General features: G+C 39.0%; 1 protein-coding gene and 1 long non-coding RNA gene across 8 annotated transcripts; one reads left to right on the top strand and one right to left on the bottom strand.

The window, feature by feature from the left end:
• Positions 1-4599: 4599 nt before the first annotated feature.
• On the top strand, positions 4600-15994 carry brd8a (bromodomain containing 8a). 7 transcript variants are annotated; one of them, XM_015040089.1, is made up of 20 exons: positions 4600-5043; positions 5450-5546; positions 6518-6587; positions 6693-6742; positions 6821-6943; positions 7019-7099; positions 7176-7240; positions 7878-8020; positions 8179-8370; positions 9631-9721; positions 9808-9957; positions 10166-10326; positions 11026-11434; positions 11759-11811; positions 11893-12158; positions 12291-12383; positions 13579-13647; positions 13734-14016; positions 15035-15079; positions 15180-15994. In XM_015040089.1, the coding sequence occupies exons 1-20, from the start codon at positions 5001-5003 to the stop codon at positions 15237-15239; spliced, it is 2544 nt and encodes an 847-aa protein (XP_014895575.1). In that variant the 5' UTR covers positions 4600-5000; the 3' UTR covers positions 15240-15994. The 7 variants fall into 7 exon arrangements, with proteins under 7 accessions (XP_014895575.1, XP_014895594.1, XP_014895611.1 ...); XM_015040108.1 differs by having other exon boundaries at positions 6515-6587; positions 11774-11810; positions 11889-12158; XM_015040125.1 differs by having other exon boundaries at positions 6515-6587; positions 11774-11811; positions 11899-12158.
• Positions 15180-18721, bottom strand: LOC106952213 (uncharacterized). The gene is made up of 2 exons (XR_001425937.1): positions 18618-18721; positions 15180-17969 (listed from the first exon to the last, which is right to left on the bottom strand). It is a non-coding gene; the product is annotated as an uncharacterized LOC106952213 (long non-coding RNA).
• Positions 18722-19065: the final 344 nt, after the last annotated feature.

The raw sequence follows: 19065 nt of genomic DNA, 5'->3' as shown, positions 1-19065 counted from the left end.
GTTCTCTTAGAGCAGTGTTTCTCATGTCCAGTCCTCACACCCTATTGCCCTGCCTGTTTTAGGTGTTTCCCTTCTGCCACACACCTGGATTGAATCTGTGGGTGATTAACAGCCCTATGTAGTTCTTGATGGTCATGCAATCATTTGAATCAGCTGTTCTGTAATAGAGGCACATCTAAAACATGCAGAGCAGGGGGGGCCTGATGACTGGAATTGAGAAGCACTGTTTAGAGGAAAGGAAAAAAATAAATAGAGTGATCTGTATAATTTTCATTATTCACCTTAAACATCTTTTGATGCCCCACCTCATAATTATTACCTGACAAAATCTGGATGTGATATTTTTTGTCCAAAACATATATGTGTGTGTGTGTGTGTGTGTGTGTGTGTGTGTGTGTGTGTGTGTATAATTTCTCTTTATTTACTGACATTCTAAGAGGCTTTACACTGTGTTATTGTTTTTATTCATTTATGTGATATTCTTTCATATAATGATAGCACACTCAACTGACTTACTGTCTTATTATTTTTTATGAACCACAACAGTTTTTGGAAGCTAAACAATTCAATTGGTTTGCATTGTAAATAATTATACTAATGAATTGTTTTATAGATAAACATTTCATCTAATTGTACAGCATGATTTAAATTTGTAGAGTTTAGAGGAAAGGCAATGATACTGAACATTAACAAAATGCATAAAAACCTCTGATTTTGAAAAAAGTGGAAAAAAAAAATCAATTATTGGTGGAATTTGGCAAATAGACACAATTTTGTTTATATTAGGTGACCTCAAACAGGAAACTCTTAATCTTATTTATTGTCTGACAACTAGAAAAAAAACTATAATGTGTCTCTTTATAAAGAGTAAATATCTGGTTTCAATAAGCTGTAACTACATTCCCTCAAAGGCTGCCAGTCTTCCCTGGCTGTTATTTCAAGGAGCAGCAGGGGGCAAAGTGACAGTATTATGGAGTTAAATGTCAAGTGCCTCATTAACATTTGTTTCCCTGTAGTAATTGGCTTCCCTTCATGAGGGATATGGAGACCTTATGAGTAAAAACAGCTACAGTTACCAAGAACCAAAATCCTAAATAAGCTAGTTGTGTGGTATTATTCATTTCTATATGGTTAGAATCTTATTTAATAACATCATGTCACTGTAAATATGTATTAACTTCTCCGTGATGCCAGTCAAGATACGTCTTGTCTCATGCTGTTCACGTGTGATTGATGCTGCGCAGCTTCAGCTTTAAAATCATTAAAAGATTTCTTAGTAATGTGGGAGAAGCAGAACTTGAAAAGTTAAGATTCAGTGGAAAGAAAGTTATTTTCAATAAACAACAAAAATAATCTCTAAATTCAAAAAAATAGAGCCGATAGCAAAGCATGGTCCATTTTGATGAAACTGTTTGTTTTATATATGTATAGCTAATTAATAATTATATAGATCTGTCACTGATGATACAGATTCCCTACATCATAATAACTTGCACTTAATATCAGAAAGACTTCATGAATCATATGTAATAATATTATACAGTGTTGTATTTTGTTTTAAAGTATGGATTGGAGTATGGATTTACATTGTGGGACTTAACAACATGCAATGTTTACAAAAAGCTCACCGAAGGAAAAAAACCCTCCTAATTCTGCTTTGCATAAATTTGAGTCTATGACATCACAAGAAACACAAGAATATATTGATCACTATGGCAAACAATCGACTTCTGATAGATTTCAAAGCACTTCAGTTGTGAGGGGTTCAACCTTATGTGCTAAGTATATCTGACAATGTAGTTTAATCAGTCTTTTTTTTCTATTTGCTCAATTTTGGACAGAAAACATTTTGACTGATCCAGCTGATCCCGTTTTTCAAGGTGTCTACATTATGCTTTTTCTTACCACTAGATGGCGTTAAAGTTCCCCAAATAGGACTCCAGGTGTAAGTTAAACGACATGATTTATCACTAATTACTTTTTTTTTTTTTTTTTTGGGGGGGGGGGGGGGGGAGGGGGCAACTATAAAATTTTTACTATTTTATTTTGTTCACCACAAATCTCCAACCACAGTAACAACTTTGTTATTTATTCTTATTAAACGTTTTTGTTTTAATGTCCCAGATTGAACCAGGTTTAGCCTAAGCAATCCTGACTGAAATGCTCCGTACAAGTTTTTCCAGTTCTTCCAGATGATTTATTTTTCCACATTATAAAACCCAAAACCAGCTTTTCTAGCTTGTGGCCTCTGCTGCTAAGTATATGACACATCTTTGCCTCGTTTTTTTTTTTTCTTTCACAAGCAGACAGTTAGAACACTCCCCCATTTCTATTTGTTAAACTGCTATTGCAAGTTTCAAATACAAGAATAAATAACAGTCTGTGTTATTTTGGTTGTTGTAACCAGAGATTCGTCGCAAATTGTTGATCTGACTTTGTACTAGCTGCAGCTGGTTTCCCTTGTATTAAACGACATGGGCATAAATCATACCTGCCTATTACATGTTTTGCTCAGCAATCAGAACATATTCCATGGTTTAAAGACATGTCTTTTAAACAACATTAAATCATGTAAAAGTCTTGCAATAGTACCTCAAAAATGGTCTTTGTCAATTAAAATACTATATGGTATAGACTCTTGAGCTATACTCTAATTTTCCTTCTTATGTCACTGCATTTATTTAGCACTGATTGCTCTAAAATTTAGGATTTTAACTGATAAATAACATAATCTTATGTTATGATCACATGAAGTAAGCATGATGACTAACAATAATGATATTGCACAGAATTTTCAGTTCCATTAAATATTGCGCAGTTGGGGGATAAATAGAGGTAAGTCTGGGGTTTAGGGGGGATTTAGACTGCACAATCAATGCATGTGTGAGTTCAGAGTGATTTTGGCATTTGGCATAAAGCTGTTCTTGGGTGCGTTTGTACTTTTTGTGATGCATCTACAGCGCCTCCTTGAGGGCAAACAGGTCAAACAGAAGAAAGCCAGGATGGGAGCAGTCCTTAAATGTGACGGTGGATCATACCGGTAGGTTTTGCTTTCCTATCTTAATTGTCAAGTGTAATTTGTAAAAGTAAAGTAAAATAAATACAATTTTAAAAAAATATGGGGCCTTGGGAAAAATCTAATTAATCCCCCCCGTCCCTTTCCCCCTACTTTCTTTCCGACTAATATATCAGCATCACGAACAGTGTTTAAATATAGATTTAGTGAAGTCTGTGAGAGGGGGCCCAGGTTAACTAGCCAAGCTTAAAATCTGTCACTGGTTATTGGCTATTATTTACTGTAATGTATCTGTGACCAAGCCCATCTCAAACACAAAGATTACAGACAGCACCATATTGTAGCCATGGTAACATGACAATCAAACTATCAAGATGACTCTGCACTTTTGCAAAGTAAACTTCCTAATTAAATTCTAAATGTACAATTTATTTGTTTATTATATTTCTGCTGAACACATTAAACAAAATTTAATAGATTGTCATTCTCAATAAATGAATGATAGAATTGGTCTGTGTTACAATTCAAACACTTAAAGGGGCCCCTGAAGGTCTGGAGGGGCCTAACAGCAGCTATTGAGTTTTCTTTACCTTCATATCTCTGTCTTCTAGATCTCTGAGGTGCTAACATTGAAAAATTATGTTGAGTTAATCCTTCTGAGCGTTTTTGATCTTTAAAGCAGTCTGCAGCAAAGTTGTTATGGAGGTTAAGCTGTCATATTATTAGGGTATTATTAGGGTTTATTTAGTAAAATAGCAGCAAATTTGCTTATTTCATAACATATGTCATAACCAGTGATGTTCTCTCCTATGCTCTGTTTAAAAACTATAGTCTAACATCAACACAGCCCTTCACCACCATCAGCAGCAGAAACCCCTCAACAGCAACATTATACCTCTCGTGGGAAACAGATTAAATTTGCTTTGCAATGACACATACAGCATGATCCGTTTAGATTTCAGATTCTTTATTAATATGGGTTGTTGCTGCCCCTCCAAAGGTCCATGTTTGTTCTTGAAGATGTAAATGTCCATCAGTGACAACCAATGTTCTTCTGTGCTGCCTTTGCTTCTCTCTAAAGCCTTTTCTTGTCTGGCATGGTGGAGCATCCATAACCTACTGTGATGCAGAACGTCATCAGACGATTGTGAGGGGTGTGCAGTGAGTTTTTTGTAACTACAGCCTACATATTTGTATTTGGAGGAAAAACAGAAATTGGGGGAAGTCTGGATGAGATTTATATTTGGAACAATTTCTAAACAGATCATGCGAGGTGGTGATACTTCATCTGGTCTTTCTGTGCATGCTCCATTCCAGTACCGCCCTGGGCAACTGCCCATAGGACAAATATCTAAACCCGACACTGGTTGTAGCCTAACAAGATGTAGAAACGTTCAAGGGGTATGAGCACTTTTGTTTGACACTGGAGATTGGAACAAAAAATAAAACACTTTTAAGATCTTTGAGTTTAACGTTACGGTAGATGGAGCTACATGCTCTGTGATAAAAACCATATATCTGCATAAAACCAAATCAAGTTAACTTCTATAAATCGGTTAGCCTTTGGGGGTTGTACCATCATCATAAGTGAGGTGGGCGTGAAGGGACAGTTCACTGCTAGCTAGAATGACAAATAACCTTGTGAGTAGTGAGCTAAAAAATCAGAGGGGGGCTGAATGCAGCTCGGTAGCTGAGTTTCTGCAAAGGTTCTGGCGAAACTAAACCCTTTCCGCCTCTCCTAACTCCGTCAGCTGAACGCAGCTTTCGAGCTAGCTAGTTGGAGTCTCCAAGTTACAGCACAGAAGAACCGCAAGAATGGGACGGTGATTCAGCGTGCTAGCTAAGAGAGAGGGGTGGGAAAAAAAAAAATCAGCCTGAACGCAACACAGACTGATGTTAACGTCCACAGTTTGTCTGTAGGGCTGTGTCGTTTTCGGTCGCCGTTAGCCGTGTTTTATCGCCGGGGTTTCCTCCAACAAGATGTATGGAAGGTCGGGATGACAGGAAGATGGCAAACGGGGTTGGAAGTGAGTAACAGTGGCGCACACAGCCAACGTTACTGTTGGAATCAGCAGCACTAACTTCCCTTCATGGCAGCCCTGCAGGGGAGCTTGCTGCAAGGATTAATGCATGTCATCACGAGTTGACAGCTCCGTCTAATACACTGCTGTTTATTGAGTTTTTATTAATGTGCACAAACGACATTTTGATTTTCCGGGGGGAGGGGGGAGGGGGTCTGATTTACAGCTTCTGCTGGAATTTCGTTCATAAAACTGCACGAAAACAAGCCACGGTCTTAACATGATCAGTAGAGCCGATTCCAGGCCTTTTCTGAGCGACACGAACAGCAGAGCATAAAGGTTTTATTTATTAAACATTATCGGTGCGTAGTGTGTGTGTGCCATGGCTCATCCACATCCTCCCCTCGTGTAGAGCACAAGCTGCTTGTGATTGGACCAACGGAGCCATGGTCAGTGAGGGAGAAGCTGTGTTTGGCCACATCTGTCATGAAGAGCGGAGATCAGAACTGGTAATGCATTCTCTTCCATTCAGTCAGTGCAAAACCATTCAACTCTTCATGAAATGTTACTGCATGATGCGCACATTTAATGTGTAACAAATTTGCTATAAATGTGTAATAGCTACAGCCTAATCGAAATGTTGCATCCACTCATCTACATTTTTTTTTATATATTGATACTTGGCTTTTAAAAATGCATTCTTTGTAGGGGAAGGTTCAAAATATGAAACATCCATATATTATGCAAATATATGTTTGTTTGTTTTTACAGAGCATTTAGCTCCATCTGCCAAAATGCAAATGTCTCAAATTTTCAAATGTCTTAAATTCAAATGTCAAATGTCTTAAATTTTTTAAATTTTCCATCCCAAGGATCTTGGGGCACAGGGTTTTCGTACCCCTTGAACTTTTCCACATTTTGTTAGCTTACAACCAATGACAGGTTGTATTTGCCTCCTGGTTCGCCCAGGTCGACAGTGCTTTACATTGCAGAACAACGTAGAAGTATGAGCTCCAAATTTGTTCATTTCGCTAGAGAACAGCAGCTGGATATCATATTTGCAATAATTAGATGCAATAATCATCTAATAACATTAATAATACTAATATATTTTATTTGTATAGCATTTTTCTAACTTTACAGGAATCAACCAAACTCATAAAACAAACTAAAAACAGAATAGTTCTGACCATTCTTTCTGTATATTAGAGATAACTCAAATTTGTGCTCATAAATTTTGTTTTTATGAATCACAAAAGTTCAACTTTCACCCTAGAAAAATAAAACAGTTCAAATTAATAATCAAAACCCCAAAATTTTACAAACTTCATGCAAATGAGGAGTGCAAATAAACTCCTCGCCAGAATTCTGCGTTTCTGCTTTTTTGTTAATGATTGTTATGCATGCTGCTCAGTAAATTCTGCCTTTAAAATTTAAAGAGATTTTCCAAAACGACTCATGCATCTCTCCGTGTCAGCAGGGTGTCTGTCAGTCGAGCCATCAAGCCGTTTGCAGAACCTGGCCGACCCCCGGACTGGTTCTCTCAGAAGGTATCCTGAGTTCTTTCTTGTTGCATGAATTCATGCTGCAGCTGTGACTCATCGTATCTTGTTGAGTCACAAAACCGATCCCCATTCTTTGTTGCATCCTCACAGCACTGTGCCTCCAAGTACTCTGAGCTCCTGGAAACAACAGAGGCCCCAAAGTGAGCAAACAAGAGCTCTGTTTCTGACACATGTTGGCAAATCATGGCGCCATAAACCAACGTTTGTGTCACTCGTAGGCGGAAGCGCGGTGAGAAGGGTGAAGTGGTGGAGACGGTGGAGGACGTGATCGTACGCCGGCTGACGGGCGAGAGGATCGAGGAGCTGAAGAAGCTGATCAAAGACACGCAGGAAACTCACAGGTTATCTTTTAAACTCCATAAAAATCAGCAGCAGGTCGAGGGTTATAGTGAGTTAATGTGCTGCTGGTTTGACAGGAAGCTGAAGAGAGAGGCCGAGCTGATTCAGGCTGGACATCTGGATTCCAAGTTGGAGGAGTTATGGGAAGACATTCAGCTGTAAGACGAACAAAATCTGTACAGACGTCTTAATAAAATGCGGCGTGTAAAAATATTCATATTTTGTGCCTGCCAGGAAGAGAAAGCAGGAGGAGGAGGAAGCAGAGTTAAAAAGAAAAAGCACAGACGCTGCTTATCAGGGTAAATGCTTCTTACTACTGTTATTTCCACTCAATATTATATTAATTCATTTGGATCTATTCATCTTAGAGCTTATTAAAGTAAAAATGAATGCCAGTCACAAGTCAGTACAATTTATTTCATGTGTCCCAGGACCGCTGGACAGTTTTACACACATTGCCAAAAGTACCAAACACCGGCTTTAATGATCACACTGTCACTGTGCTGGATCAGCCAAAAAAACCACTGACCTAAACGCCTCAGAGATCCAACAATGCTGACTGCTTTTCAGAGCACAGACTTTCCAGCAGCCTGACATTTATATAATAAAAATCCATTTTCTTAATTGCACTTTATTTAATCGTGACCTTTTTGAGAAATAGGTTTTTTTTTAATTAGTCATTAAATTTAACAGAAATAAATGCGTAAAATATACCAGTCTATGTGCAATGAATCTATAAAGTACATGAGCATCAGTTTTTTTTTTTTTTTTTTTTTAAATCAAATGCCTGGAATTAGAGTTTTCTACTAATTTATTGATGGACCACCAACTATTGATCTGTTTGCACATCTAAAAGCTGGCGCATCATTGTTATATTTCCCTATTTGAGGCAGGAAAAAGCTTGCATGATTAGAAAACTGCTGCTTCCTCTTTCAGCCAGACAGGCAGCGAAGAGCCTGTCTAAACGGATACCCAGCGTCACCATGCATTCGCCCTCAGCTTGCAGCTCCCCAAGACAGGACGTCCCACCAGGTGACCAAGTGGAGAGCGTGACGCTGGATGGTCCACCGGCAAAAAATGTAAGTCTCCGAAGGTTCAGTGCATAAAAATTGTATTATTCTTTCAATACGTGTTTGATCAGTGTAGGAAAAAAAGAAAATGACACATTGAAAAACAGTTGAAAACCAGCGCATAAGTGAGCAGATTTTTCTTTTTGACTTGTTCTCTGCGTTTCTAGTCTTCAGGAACAGCAGCATCAGTAACATTTTCCCACACCCCTGGACCTGCTAACGATGACATCAACCATGGGACAATTCTGGATGACCCCACTCAAAAAAAGCTCCTGAGCCAGAAAGCCACCCCACCACCATCTCCACTCCTGTCAGAGTTATTAAAGAAAGGCAGCATCTTGGCATCAAATTCCAGACTGGTAAGCAGCTGGACTTCCACTAAAACTGAACAAGTTGAAGAAAAAGGTCTTCCAAAGTTTACACTAATATTTTGAACTGCGCTGCATGTAAGCGAGTTGGGCTTACCCTGATATTGTTTAATATTTATTACTAGAAGAGTAACGATAAAGATGATGTACAAATCAGTTTGTATCAGTGTACCTACACAGACGAATCTCCTTGTATACTCATTTTGTTGATTAGCAAAATTACAAAGTCTGGAGTTTTTCTTGCAACCAAGTGATGAAAAAATGTAAAATCAGAGAGCTAATATTCCTCAGTGATGAAGAAGAGAGCAAAACAAAAATAAAGACATCAGCTGGCCAAACTATTGCCTTTTACTGCTAATGACCACCAGACAGTGCAAATGTACTGAATAAACTGCAGGTTCAGTTATTTTAAAACTCTGAGTACAAACTCCATTTTGTAATTGGCAGCAATCTATCAAAAAAAAAAAAATGCTCAAACAGATGGGACCCAATTTATTCCAATCAGGGAAGAGCACAAGCTTATAAATAGCAGGAACTTCTATTTATGAAACACAATAAATCCCACCTCATTGTTTTTACAGCCAGTATCTGCTTTCCCTACTCCTGGTTCAAATATAACCCAAAAAAGAATGAAAAATCAGTACAAACAAATGAATGGACTTTACAAAAATCCATCAGGAAACGTAAATGTTTTCCTGCTAAGTTTCCTTACCATGCAGCTTTTTGGTCCCTCTGATTTTGATGTGATATCTGATGCTCTGATGCATAAATAATCACTTCCTAAAGCATAAAAGGGAACGCACTCTGAATGTAAAAGGTCTTACACGCCCCTCTTAACATGAAAGTTTATTATGTAATAAATAAGAGTTTAATAATTCTCTTAGAAAGTTTTACCACAGTAAATGTGACTTGTGTCATGTGTTCCTAAACTGGGTCAGGGAAAAAAATTAATCAGTTAGTTGGTGTCCTGGAAGAGCTTTCATCAAATTACATCAGAATCAGTTACATCCTTGAGCTATCGCTACAGTTTAATCTGTTATACAGTGAAACAAGGTGGTGGCAGCATCATGATCAGGAATTACTTTCCTTCACATGCAGTAGTCAGTTTTGAAGGATTGTGGAAATAATTATATATATATATATATATATATATATATATATATATATATATATATATATATATATATATATATATATACACACACATATATACCATGGGATTTCTTTTCTTTTTGGTGTTGTTCTTCCCAGATTGGAGAGAGCGACGGGTCGCCTAGTAACGTATCGGGATCACATGACTCACAGCTGCATTCACCATGTCAGCCTATTTCTCAAGCAACAGGTACGCTCTCCACATGATTGATATGTGATATTTCCTTCTTGCTGTTTGCTTCAGTCCGCTTGTGTGTTTATAAACTCGCGCGGCAGGTGCGCCGATGCTGTCCCGTCTTCTGGAGGCGGGTCCGGCCCAGTTGTCCTCTCCGTTAGGTTTCATGGTCGGCGCAGACTCCGCCTCCTGCGGTCCCGTCCCCGCACCTCATTCTGCTCCTGTCGACCCGGCCATCTCAGAAAGTACAGGTTAGGCCCTGTGCTTTTAACTACTAACTTCTGTTGGTAGTTAAAAATTTTATATATATATATATATATATATATATATATATATATATATATATATATATATATATATATATATATATATATATATATTTTATTTTATTTATTTATTTTTTTTTTAAATTATGGTTTTGCTTAAATGAAGTTAAATTACGGCTTGCTTTATCTGCAGCGGTCGATGTAATGGCGCCAGCTGTCCATCCGAACTGCCAAGCTGACTCTGCAGAGAGTAAAGTGGCAGAGCTCAGCGAGGAAGATGTGACCGCGTCCTACATGGGAGACGAGCTGGACCTGAAGACAGTGGGGGACATTATCGCCATCATTGAAGACAAGGTTGGAGAAATTATTAAAACCAAAGCTCCGGTGTAGATAGAATGGCATTTATAATGTGAGTGTTTTCATTACAGATGCACCAATCAGAAATCCGTGGATGATTTTGTGATCCACTGATATTTTTTTCCTGATTCATATTTCCCCTCGTTTGTTAGGTTAGTTTATTGAAACTGGACGAAGTTCAGGTGCATCCACTTTAAAGGAAATTAAGCTTTTTACCAGATTCCCTTACACAATTAAAATTTATGTGACAAAATAAAATGAAATATGTAAATATTAAAAATAATATTAATTAAAAAAAATACACCTATTCTCTGGCCACACTACAGCTCTAAAAATATATGTCCAATATTACAAAATGTGAATTTGAATAGAGGAAATGAAGCTAAATGATCAAATGAATGCTCGTACATCTGTTTTATGTTTGTGTGCAGGAAATGTTTTCAAACAGTATTTCATTTTTAATTCTGTGGAAAGTGTGCTCTTCCTAATTCAGCATTTTAACGGCATAAAAGCTAAAAAACAAAACAAAACAACAATAGAACGAAGGAGTTTTGCTGTTCTCCAATCAGCCTTCCTGTTTTCCGCTGACAGTCTAGCTCTCTCTCGCAGCCTGAATGTCTCAACATGTAGCGAAATAGCTTACCTCTCTGTGCTTTCTCTGATTTCCGGTTTGACTGAAGTTTCCCCGCTTTGCAGGCGGATGAGGCCGCGGAGGCGCTGGATGCTGCCGCCGTGGAGGCCGCCCTGTCTCTCTGTGAGGACAACGACCACACTCTGACTGCGGCCTGGGACACCGGGCCTTTACAGCCCCAAGAGCCACACCCCACTCACCGGATCCTGGAGGGCAGCGCAGAAGTGTCGCTCTCTTCTCTGTACAGCAGCCAAGATAAAAATCTGTCAGCGTTTCCCCTGGAACTGGAGAGCCTTCCTCCCTCTTCCTTGTGCGGCTCAAAGACTTTGGAGCACAGCGCCACACCTTCACAGTGCCGAGGAGCGAGAGAGGCAGAGGGAGAGGAAGGCTCAAGCAAACACATTTCAATAGATGGTAGCACAGATTGTGAAGGTGAAAAGCAACCACCGCAAAAACTGGAAAAAGCCTTTGGAGGTATGCAGACAGACATAAATACAGTGGTGTGAAAAAGTGTTTTCCACCTTACAGATTTCTTCTATTTTTTTGCTTTTTTTTGTCACAGTTAAATGTTTCAGATCATCAACGAACTTTAAATATTGGATAAAAATAATCTGAGTAAATACAAAAAGCTGATTGTTTCATTTGTTAAGGGAATAAGGCCTTTTGTTACATTTCAGTTGAACAGCAAAGCGAAAACAGAAGAAATCTGTGAGGATAAAACACTTTCACAGCTCAATATTAATACCTCAACTTTTTTTTTTTTTAATAAACAAACCTTCCTGTTATTCATCTTTGCAGTTTTAGCAGACTCAGTATTAGAAGACAAACAAGAAGCAGACTGGGACTCCCAGGTAAGGCAAACACGATGCCTGGCATTCTTCTGTTCAAACGCAGTTTTATCTCCACACGCGTCTCCGTTTCTGTCCGCGGAGGCGAAGGCAGAGGACGGACTCGGAGCAGAGGAAGGAGAGAATGTTTCGGGGTCGAAAGCGGACAGCGAGGCCACGGGACCGGAGCTGTGCGAGGAAGAAGAGGGCGACGGGGCGGAGGAGTTCTCATCGGAACCCGACGGCGAAATGGAGCTGGAACCTGCGGCCAGCGAGAGCGAGGACGGGTACAGCCTCCACACGGCGTCTTCGTCCCTCCAGCTCCACACCACAGCCGACTCCATCCCCAGCAGCCCCGCGTCGTCACAGTTGTGAGTGGAACACGTCGAGGGACTCGCGAAGGAATGACTGTCATCATCAGCGTGTGGCGGCGGAGAGGTGTTGCAGTTTCCACTTCCTGCTGACATCTGCGTTTCTCCTTCTTTTCTATCTGCGCTGTGCAGCTCGGTGTGCAGCGAGGACCTGGAAGCTCTGCAGGCTCACAAGATCTGGAAGAAAGCCATTATGCTGGTGTGGCGAGCAGCAGCCAATCACAGGTCAGGAAACGAGACGTACGGTGCCTTGCACAGGCATTCGTATCAAAATAAAGTTTTTGTACTTCGTTGCATCAGTATTTTCCATCGGACTTTAACATAGTGGACCAACACCCAGTTAAGGCCAAAATTATTCATACCCCCAGCAGATTTACATTTAAGATGTTCATTCAGCAAAGAGGTTTGTGTCCAGTAGGTAATGATATGTGTGTCTATTAAAAGAATGATGCAAAAGAGTATCGATTTTCAAACAACAGATTCTGTTTTCATTTACATATTAACAGAAAATAGCTTTTAAAAAATGATTTGTACCCTTCTCAATCATCAAATCCTGATAGTCGGGATTCTGGCTGGGCCATTCCAAAACATTACGCAATACTACTTTCGGTCAGACGACAAATGTTGGACAAATTCTAAGATTAAACCTCAAACTTGGCAGGGGTACGAATAATCGGGGCTTAAATTTCTATTTCTTAGAGTCCCTAATCATTATTTTAGAACCACATTTCACTGAAGTCACACCTTTCAAATCTTTTAGGGTTGCTAAATCTCAGTCAGGTTGGATGGAGATCACCTGTGAAGAACTTTAGTCCCGGCTTCGTGTTTTGGGTCGTTGTCTCGCTAAAAGGCCCCGGTCTTTAATGTTTTGTAACCTCTAGCATCTCCACTTTTCTTACCACCTATTCTGATCTGCTTCATTATTCCTGGTGAAGAATAAAATATCCACAACATGATGCTGCATCCACTATGGTTAGCTAGACTTGGATAGTGTTGGATAGTGTTATCAGGGATTTCAGGGTGAGGTACAGTTTTAGTCTTGCACACACAGGGTTTTGCATGTTGGCTAAAAATTTACATGTTAGCCTCATCTGACTGGAGTACCTTCTACTACATTTACCACAGCTTGTCACAAACTCATGGTTCTCTGGTAACTCTGGTTTACTTCTTGCCGCTTTAACATAAAGGGAAACTTTGGAAAACTGCTTTATTTTCTTGTTTGGGTGGACTAAAATGTCTTGGTAGTTTGAGAATTGACCTGTGAGATGTCCACAGCTTTTCAACCCAACCGAGACTCCCTCCAACTTCATCTCCGACATCCCTGCTGTGTTTCTTGGTCTTCATTAAGTTGTTTATTCACTGATGTTCTCTGACACACCTCTGGAGCCTTCATAGAACAGCCCCATTTATTTTGTTGCAGGTATGCAAACGTCTTTCTTCAGCCAGTAACAGATGAAATTGCTCCAGGATACCACAGCATTGTTCACAGGTCAGCACCAAATCCACCTGCAAAATGCTAATAAATTAAAGAAATCCCATCACTGAGACTCGTCTCTCTGGTGGTTTCTTCTGCAGACCCATGGACCTGGCCACCATCAAAAAGAACATCGAGACCGGCTTAATACGGACCACCGCCGAGTTTCAGAGGGACATCATGCTGATGTTTCAGAACGCGGTCATGTACAACGGGCTGGACCACGACGTGTACCACATGGCTCTGGAGATGCAGCGCGACGTCCTGGAGCAGATCCAACAGTTCCTGGCCACACAGCTCATCATGGAGACGTCCGAATCCGGGATCAGCGCCAAGAGCCTGAGGGGCCGCGACAGCACGCGCAGGCAGGACTCCACTGACAAGGTGCTTCACTAGAACCAAGACAAAAGGCAGGAAGCGGAGAAGATGAGACCAGAGAGTGACGTCAGGCGGATCTAAAGGCAGAAGATACAAAACCTTCAGTCTTCACCAAAGATTTAAATTAAAAAGGGTTTTAAATTTCTCACACACTTTTACATCTACTTCAAACTCCCAAACATATTCAAAGTTCAAAACTTTGAATATTTATTAGCTTTATCAGAGCTTTGTAGCTGATTAGGTTCCTGAATGTGTCGGTGATTAGCATCCAGATTGATTAATCTGATTGCATCAGTATTTTTCACACAGTCCCACATACTCCATGTTGCCAAAAGTGGACAATTAAATGCTCCATTAACTTCTATTAAAACTACTTTCTATCTCACTGCTATTACAATACAACACCAGGCACTTTGCAATTTCTGCATTTCATTATAAAGATATTTTTTACTGTAATTTATGTCACTCCACTGTCGATAGATCCATGAGATTATTTGTTTTTCCTCTCATATCATGGAGCGATATTAAGGGTGCCAGAACTTCCTCTGTGTGTTTGTTAGTTTTGTTCATCTACAGTACTAACCTGCAGATCCTGCGACATTTGACCTGGTGTTCTGTACAAATAGCACAAATGTACATTTTTGCTATGATGTTGTTTAGCGGTACAAAGAAAGGAAAGCAGAAAAAAGGAAGTTCCTAAACATTACATTTCAGGACTACTTACCTATCGGAAGCATATTTCTAATGACTTAGCATTTTTTTTTTTGAGAGGTAGTTATGTATTTTTTAGAGCATGCATTTAAACTGATGACAAAGAATATAAATAAACATGTGGAACACTATTTGTTGAATGTAGTTCCCGAGTCAAACTAGTTGACTTCTTGTTTCAGAAATATTTGGAACAAAAAATAAAAATAAAAAAATGACCCAAATGTTTCTTTATAGTTTATACAGAAACATGGTTCAGTACATTTTTTAGGAAGCTTGTCTAAAGTAAGTCCTCTGCATTGTTTTCATGTTACAGGACACCGTCTCCATGTCCTCGCCGGCCTTTCTCCTTTCTCTTTTTGTAAGTAAACATCAATTACCTTCAGAAACATTTCCTTTAACACTTTTAGGTCCAGATTCAAGGTTTCCAAAACTGCTGCTGTGTGGATTTTTGATCACAGGACGGTGGCACCAGAGGGCGCCGTAGTGCCATAGAGGCCGACCTCAAGATGAAGAAGTGAAATCCGCAAAGGAAAATCTTGTCTGTTGGCTTTGTCGAGCAAAAGGACATGAATGAGTGTAGATCGACCGTCTTTGACTTGCTGTCCAGGATGATTGGACAGAGTGTAGCTTGGGAAGGCTCCGCTCTAAATCAACCATTCAGACATGGATTATATTCTGTATAATCCCAGATCACTGTGGGGTATTCTGTGTCAGACCAGGTCAAACCTTTTCATAGATGTTACTGCAGATCGCTTAGACTTAACCTGCTTCTTACATTCAACCGCCTGGAACATTAAAACCTTTAAAGTTCACTTCTTCACAATGATTTAATAGGTGTGGTCCATACATATGGATATGAGTTACTCCTTGCCTGCAGTTGTGTTGAAATTAAACCAGTTTAGTGTTTTTAATTCATGAACTGTATGTGTGTGCGCGTGCGTGTTTTTGTAATATATAAAGCCAAAGGTTAAATATTCTGATTAAAGATCTGCACCCTAAAGTTGCAGAGCAGAAGGGCACATTTTTGCATCTCAAACAAAGGCATTTTGTGTAACATTTCATTTTAAACCTCTTAAAATCTTTCTTTTTTTAATGAATATGGTTGTTTTGATTGTGTAGGAATGATTTTTGCCTTTGTGAAATTTCCTGTGAAACAGTAACTCTTATGAGATTTGCTTGGATTTATGTTCAGTGTACTGAGAAGATGTGACATTAGTATTTTTGTTTTGTGGACCAGAAAACGTTACAACACAATAAAATTGTCCTTACAGCAAAGACGAGTCCAGGTCTAGTTGCAGATGGATGGATGAATGGATGAACAAATAGATGAATGGCTTGATGCATGAATGGCAAAGATGGAAGGATGGATGAACAAGGTTGGATATATGAATTCTCATTTCAGCCAAATGGAAAATAAACTGCTTTGCTGGATGAACAGAGAAATAGTTAAATTGATGAATGATGGACAAATGTATTGAAAATGTATGGAAAGATGATCGACTGAGGGACTTATGAATAGATGAATAGACAGATAAATGATACTTTGACAGATGAACGTATAGGCGGATAAAAAGTTTCATAAATTGCTAAACAATTCATTGATTGAGTATGCAACTGGTCTGTAAATTCAAATATTTTTCAGACATTTCCATACAAAGTTGTGACACTTATGCAACAGGAAGCTTTAAAACCCCCCAAAATTGCTGGCAGCTCAGGCTGAATTTGGCTCAAATTGATCTAATTTGACCCATATTCATATTTTCTTAAAACAGATGTTGACTTCACATTCGGCTAAGTCAACCTGAAATCACAATGGAATTAAGAGAGACAGGAAATGTTTCAATACTGGTTACAGCTTTAATTTTCACGTATTTTTGGCTGACAGCTTACAGTCAATTCAGCAACATAACTTGTGGTTATACATTTGAAACCTAGCTTGTGTTTTCTGTCACAGTTAAGGATTTAAGTGTTGTAGGATAACAGCGTGAACCTGAATATTCTACTTCATTTACATTTATAGTCAAATAATAAATATGCAATAGAAAATAAAAAATAAAAAAAAAACTACTTCTGGGATTCATGCAACTGTCACAGTATGGAAAAAAAAAAGAAAAAAAAAAGACAATTTTAACTTAAAAGTGCTTAAGATGAACCTGAATATTTCAGAAGTACAACAGCTAAGGCAGTCTGGTAAGCGCAGTGCATGGCAACAAGTCAGACTTTCAGCTATAGGGAAGTATGATTTTGGATTAATATTACAAAAGAGATTTGCACGATGTCAGCATACTATTCAATAAGATTATGACACCCCAAATGTCCACAAATATGAAATTGGTTTCATCTAGTTAAAAAAAGAGGAGTTTTAGGCCCATCTGGTTATATTAATTAATTTCTCCTTTATAAAAGATCTGTACAAAATATGGAGACAGGATTTAGAAAACACGTTTTGATGGGTAAGCCTTTTTGTGAAAAGAAATTATATATTTTTTAATATTTATGGTAATACAGTACTTGCAAAAGTATTGATACCGCAGTTGTCAGTTTTCAACCATAAACTTTAATGAACCAGACTGACACAAAGCAGTGAATAATTGTGAAGTGAAACGAAATACAAATAAGCATCTGAAATGTTTATTTCAGATAGAAGCATGCATTTGCTTTCAGTGATTTTTCTGATGCCGATAAACAAATCCAGTGTAACCTCATTAATAAAATTAGCCTCCCTGTGTGTAACGTCATCTGAGTGCATCCACAGCTGTTCTGTGAAGGCCTCAGAGATCTGTCAAAGAATATTAGGAACCAAACGCATCATGAAGACCAAGGAGCACACCTAACGGATTAGGAATAAAACGGTGAAGACGTTTTAAATCAGGGTTATGATTTAAAACGATATCCATATCAGGAACAGAAGTGTTCACCCCATCAATTGGAAACGCAAGAGTTTGTAAACCTACGAAGACATGACGCTCTACCTGAACCGGAGATGAGCTCCATGGGAACTCTGGAGGAGTTTCACAGCTCTGGTAGGAAAATCTGTTGAAAGGACAACTAGCTGTGCAAAAATCCATTTCAAGTTTGCCAGAAGCCATGTAGGCAGCACAGCAAACACGACAACATGGCAAATGGCTTTACGGAAGAAAATTAACACTGCACATCACCCTAAACACGACCTTTCCGATGTGAAACATGCTGATGGCATGCGGCGGGACTGCTTTTCTTCGGTGGATTGAGCCGAATACAGGCCAGTCCTGGAAGAAAACCTGTTAGAGGCTGCAAAGACTCGAAATTGAGGTGGAAGTTCATTTTTCATTGTAAAATTAAATCTAAACATACTTTGAGTGGCTCAATCAAAGTGCAGATCTAAATTAGAAGAGAATCTGTGACAAGACATGAAAAGTGATTTTTTCACAGATGCTCGTCATCCAGTTTGACTGGGACTGAACCGTTTCACAAAGACAAAAACACAAACCATATCCTGCACAGTATTGACTCGTGAACGCTGACTGAGTATACCCACCACATTTTTCAACAATGTTATGAAAAAAATATATTAAAATCAATCAATTTTGGTTTGATTATTTAAAAAAAAAAATCATTAACATGTGTATTTTTTCTGCTTTTTTCACAAGTATGCACTGCTATGTGTTGGTCTATCATTGAAATCTCATTAAAATACCAGTTTGCGGTTGCAATGTGACAAATTGTAATGGAACTACGACTACTTCTGCAAAGCACTGTGTGCAATTTGAAATATTAGCTTTGTGCATACTGCCATTACATGAGCTCCCAATGATCAGGAAACATTATGTTGGAGCATAAATCAATCTGAAATTTCAGATAAGCAAAACTGTTTCAAATGCAACCTCTGAAGGAGCTGCAAATATTCCTTACACAACCACCAGTACCATTAGTGCTTATGGAGGCAAGAAAGACCATGTTTCCTTGCAGGAGCTATAATTGTTGGATCTGTCTTGGTTTTAAAGGTCCTTCATCATTTCACAAAAAAAAAAAAAATAAATTCTCTTCTCACCCTCCGCGGGTGGTCTCGTTTTTTTCATCCTCTGAGCTCGGGTCCTCTACCAGAGGCCTGGGAGCTTGAGGGTTCTGCGCAGTATCTTGGCTGTGCCTAGAACTGCACATTTCTGGACTGAGATGTCTGATGTTGTTCCTGGGATCTGTTTGAGCCACTGCTCCAGTTTGGGGGTGACTGCCCCGAGGGCCCCGATGACCACAGGCATCGATGATCCAGGTTTTCACCTGGCGAGAGGTGAAAACCTGGATCACAATATATATATATATATATATATATATATATATATATATATATATTTGTGCTGATTTGTC

The sequence above is a fragment of the Poecilia latipinna genome, unplaced genomic scaffold, assembly GCF_001443285.1.
Source record: "Poecilia latipinna isolate Pla-1442-1.1 unplaced genomic scaffold, P_latipinna-1.0 Scaffold30, whole genome shotgun sequence".
NCBI lineage: Eukaryota > Metazoa > Chordata > Actinopteri > Cyprinodontiformes > Poeciliidae > Poecilia > Poecilia latipinna.
This window is presented reverse-complemented; position numbering and strand designations above follow the sequence as displayed.

Coding starts and splice junctions, on each gene's coding strand:
- brd8a (XM_015040074.1), top strand. CDS start 5,001: ATGGAAGGTCGGGATGACAGGAAGATGGCAAACGGGGTTGGAA. Junction 11,811..11,888: donor GAAGCAGACTGGGACTCCCA/GGTAAGGCAAAC, acceptor GTTTCTGTCCGC/GGAGGCGAAGGCAGAGGACG. Junction 13,648..13,733: donor TACCACAGCATTGTTCACAG/GTCAGCACCAAA, acceptor TTTCTTCTGCAG/ACCCATGGACCTGGCCACCA.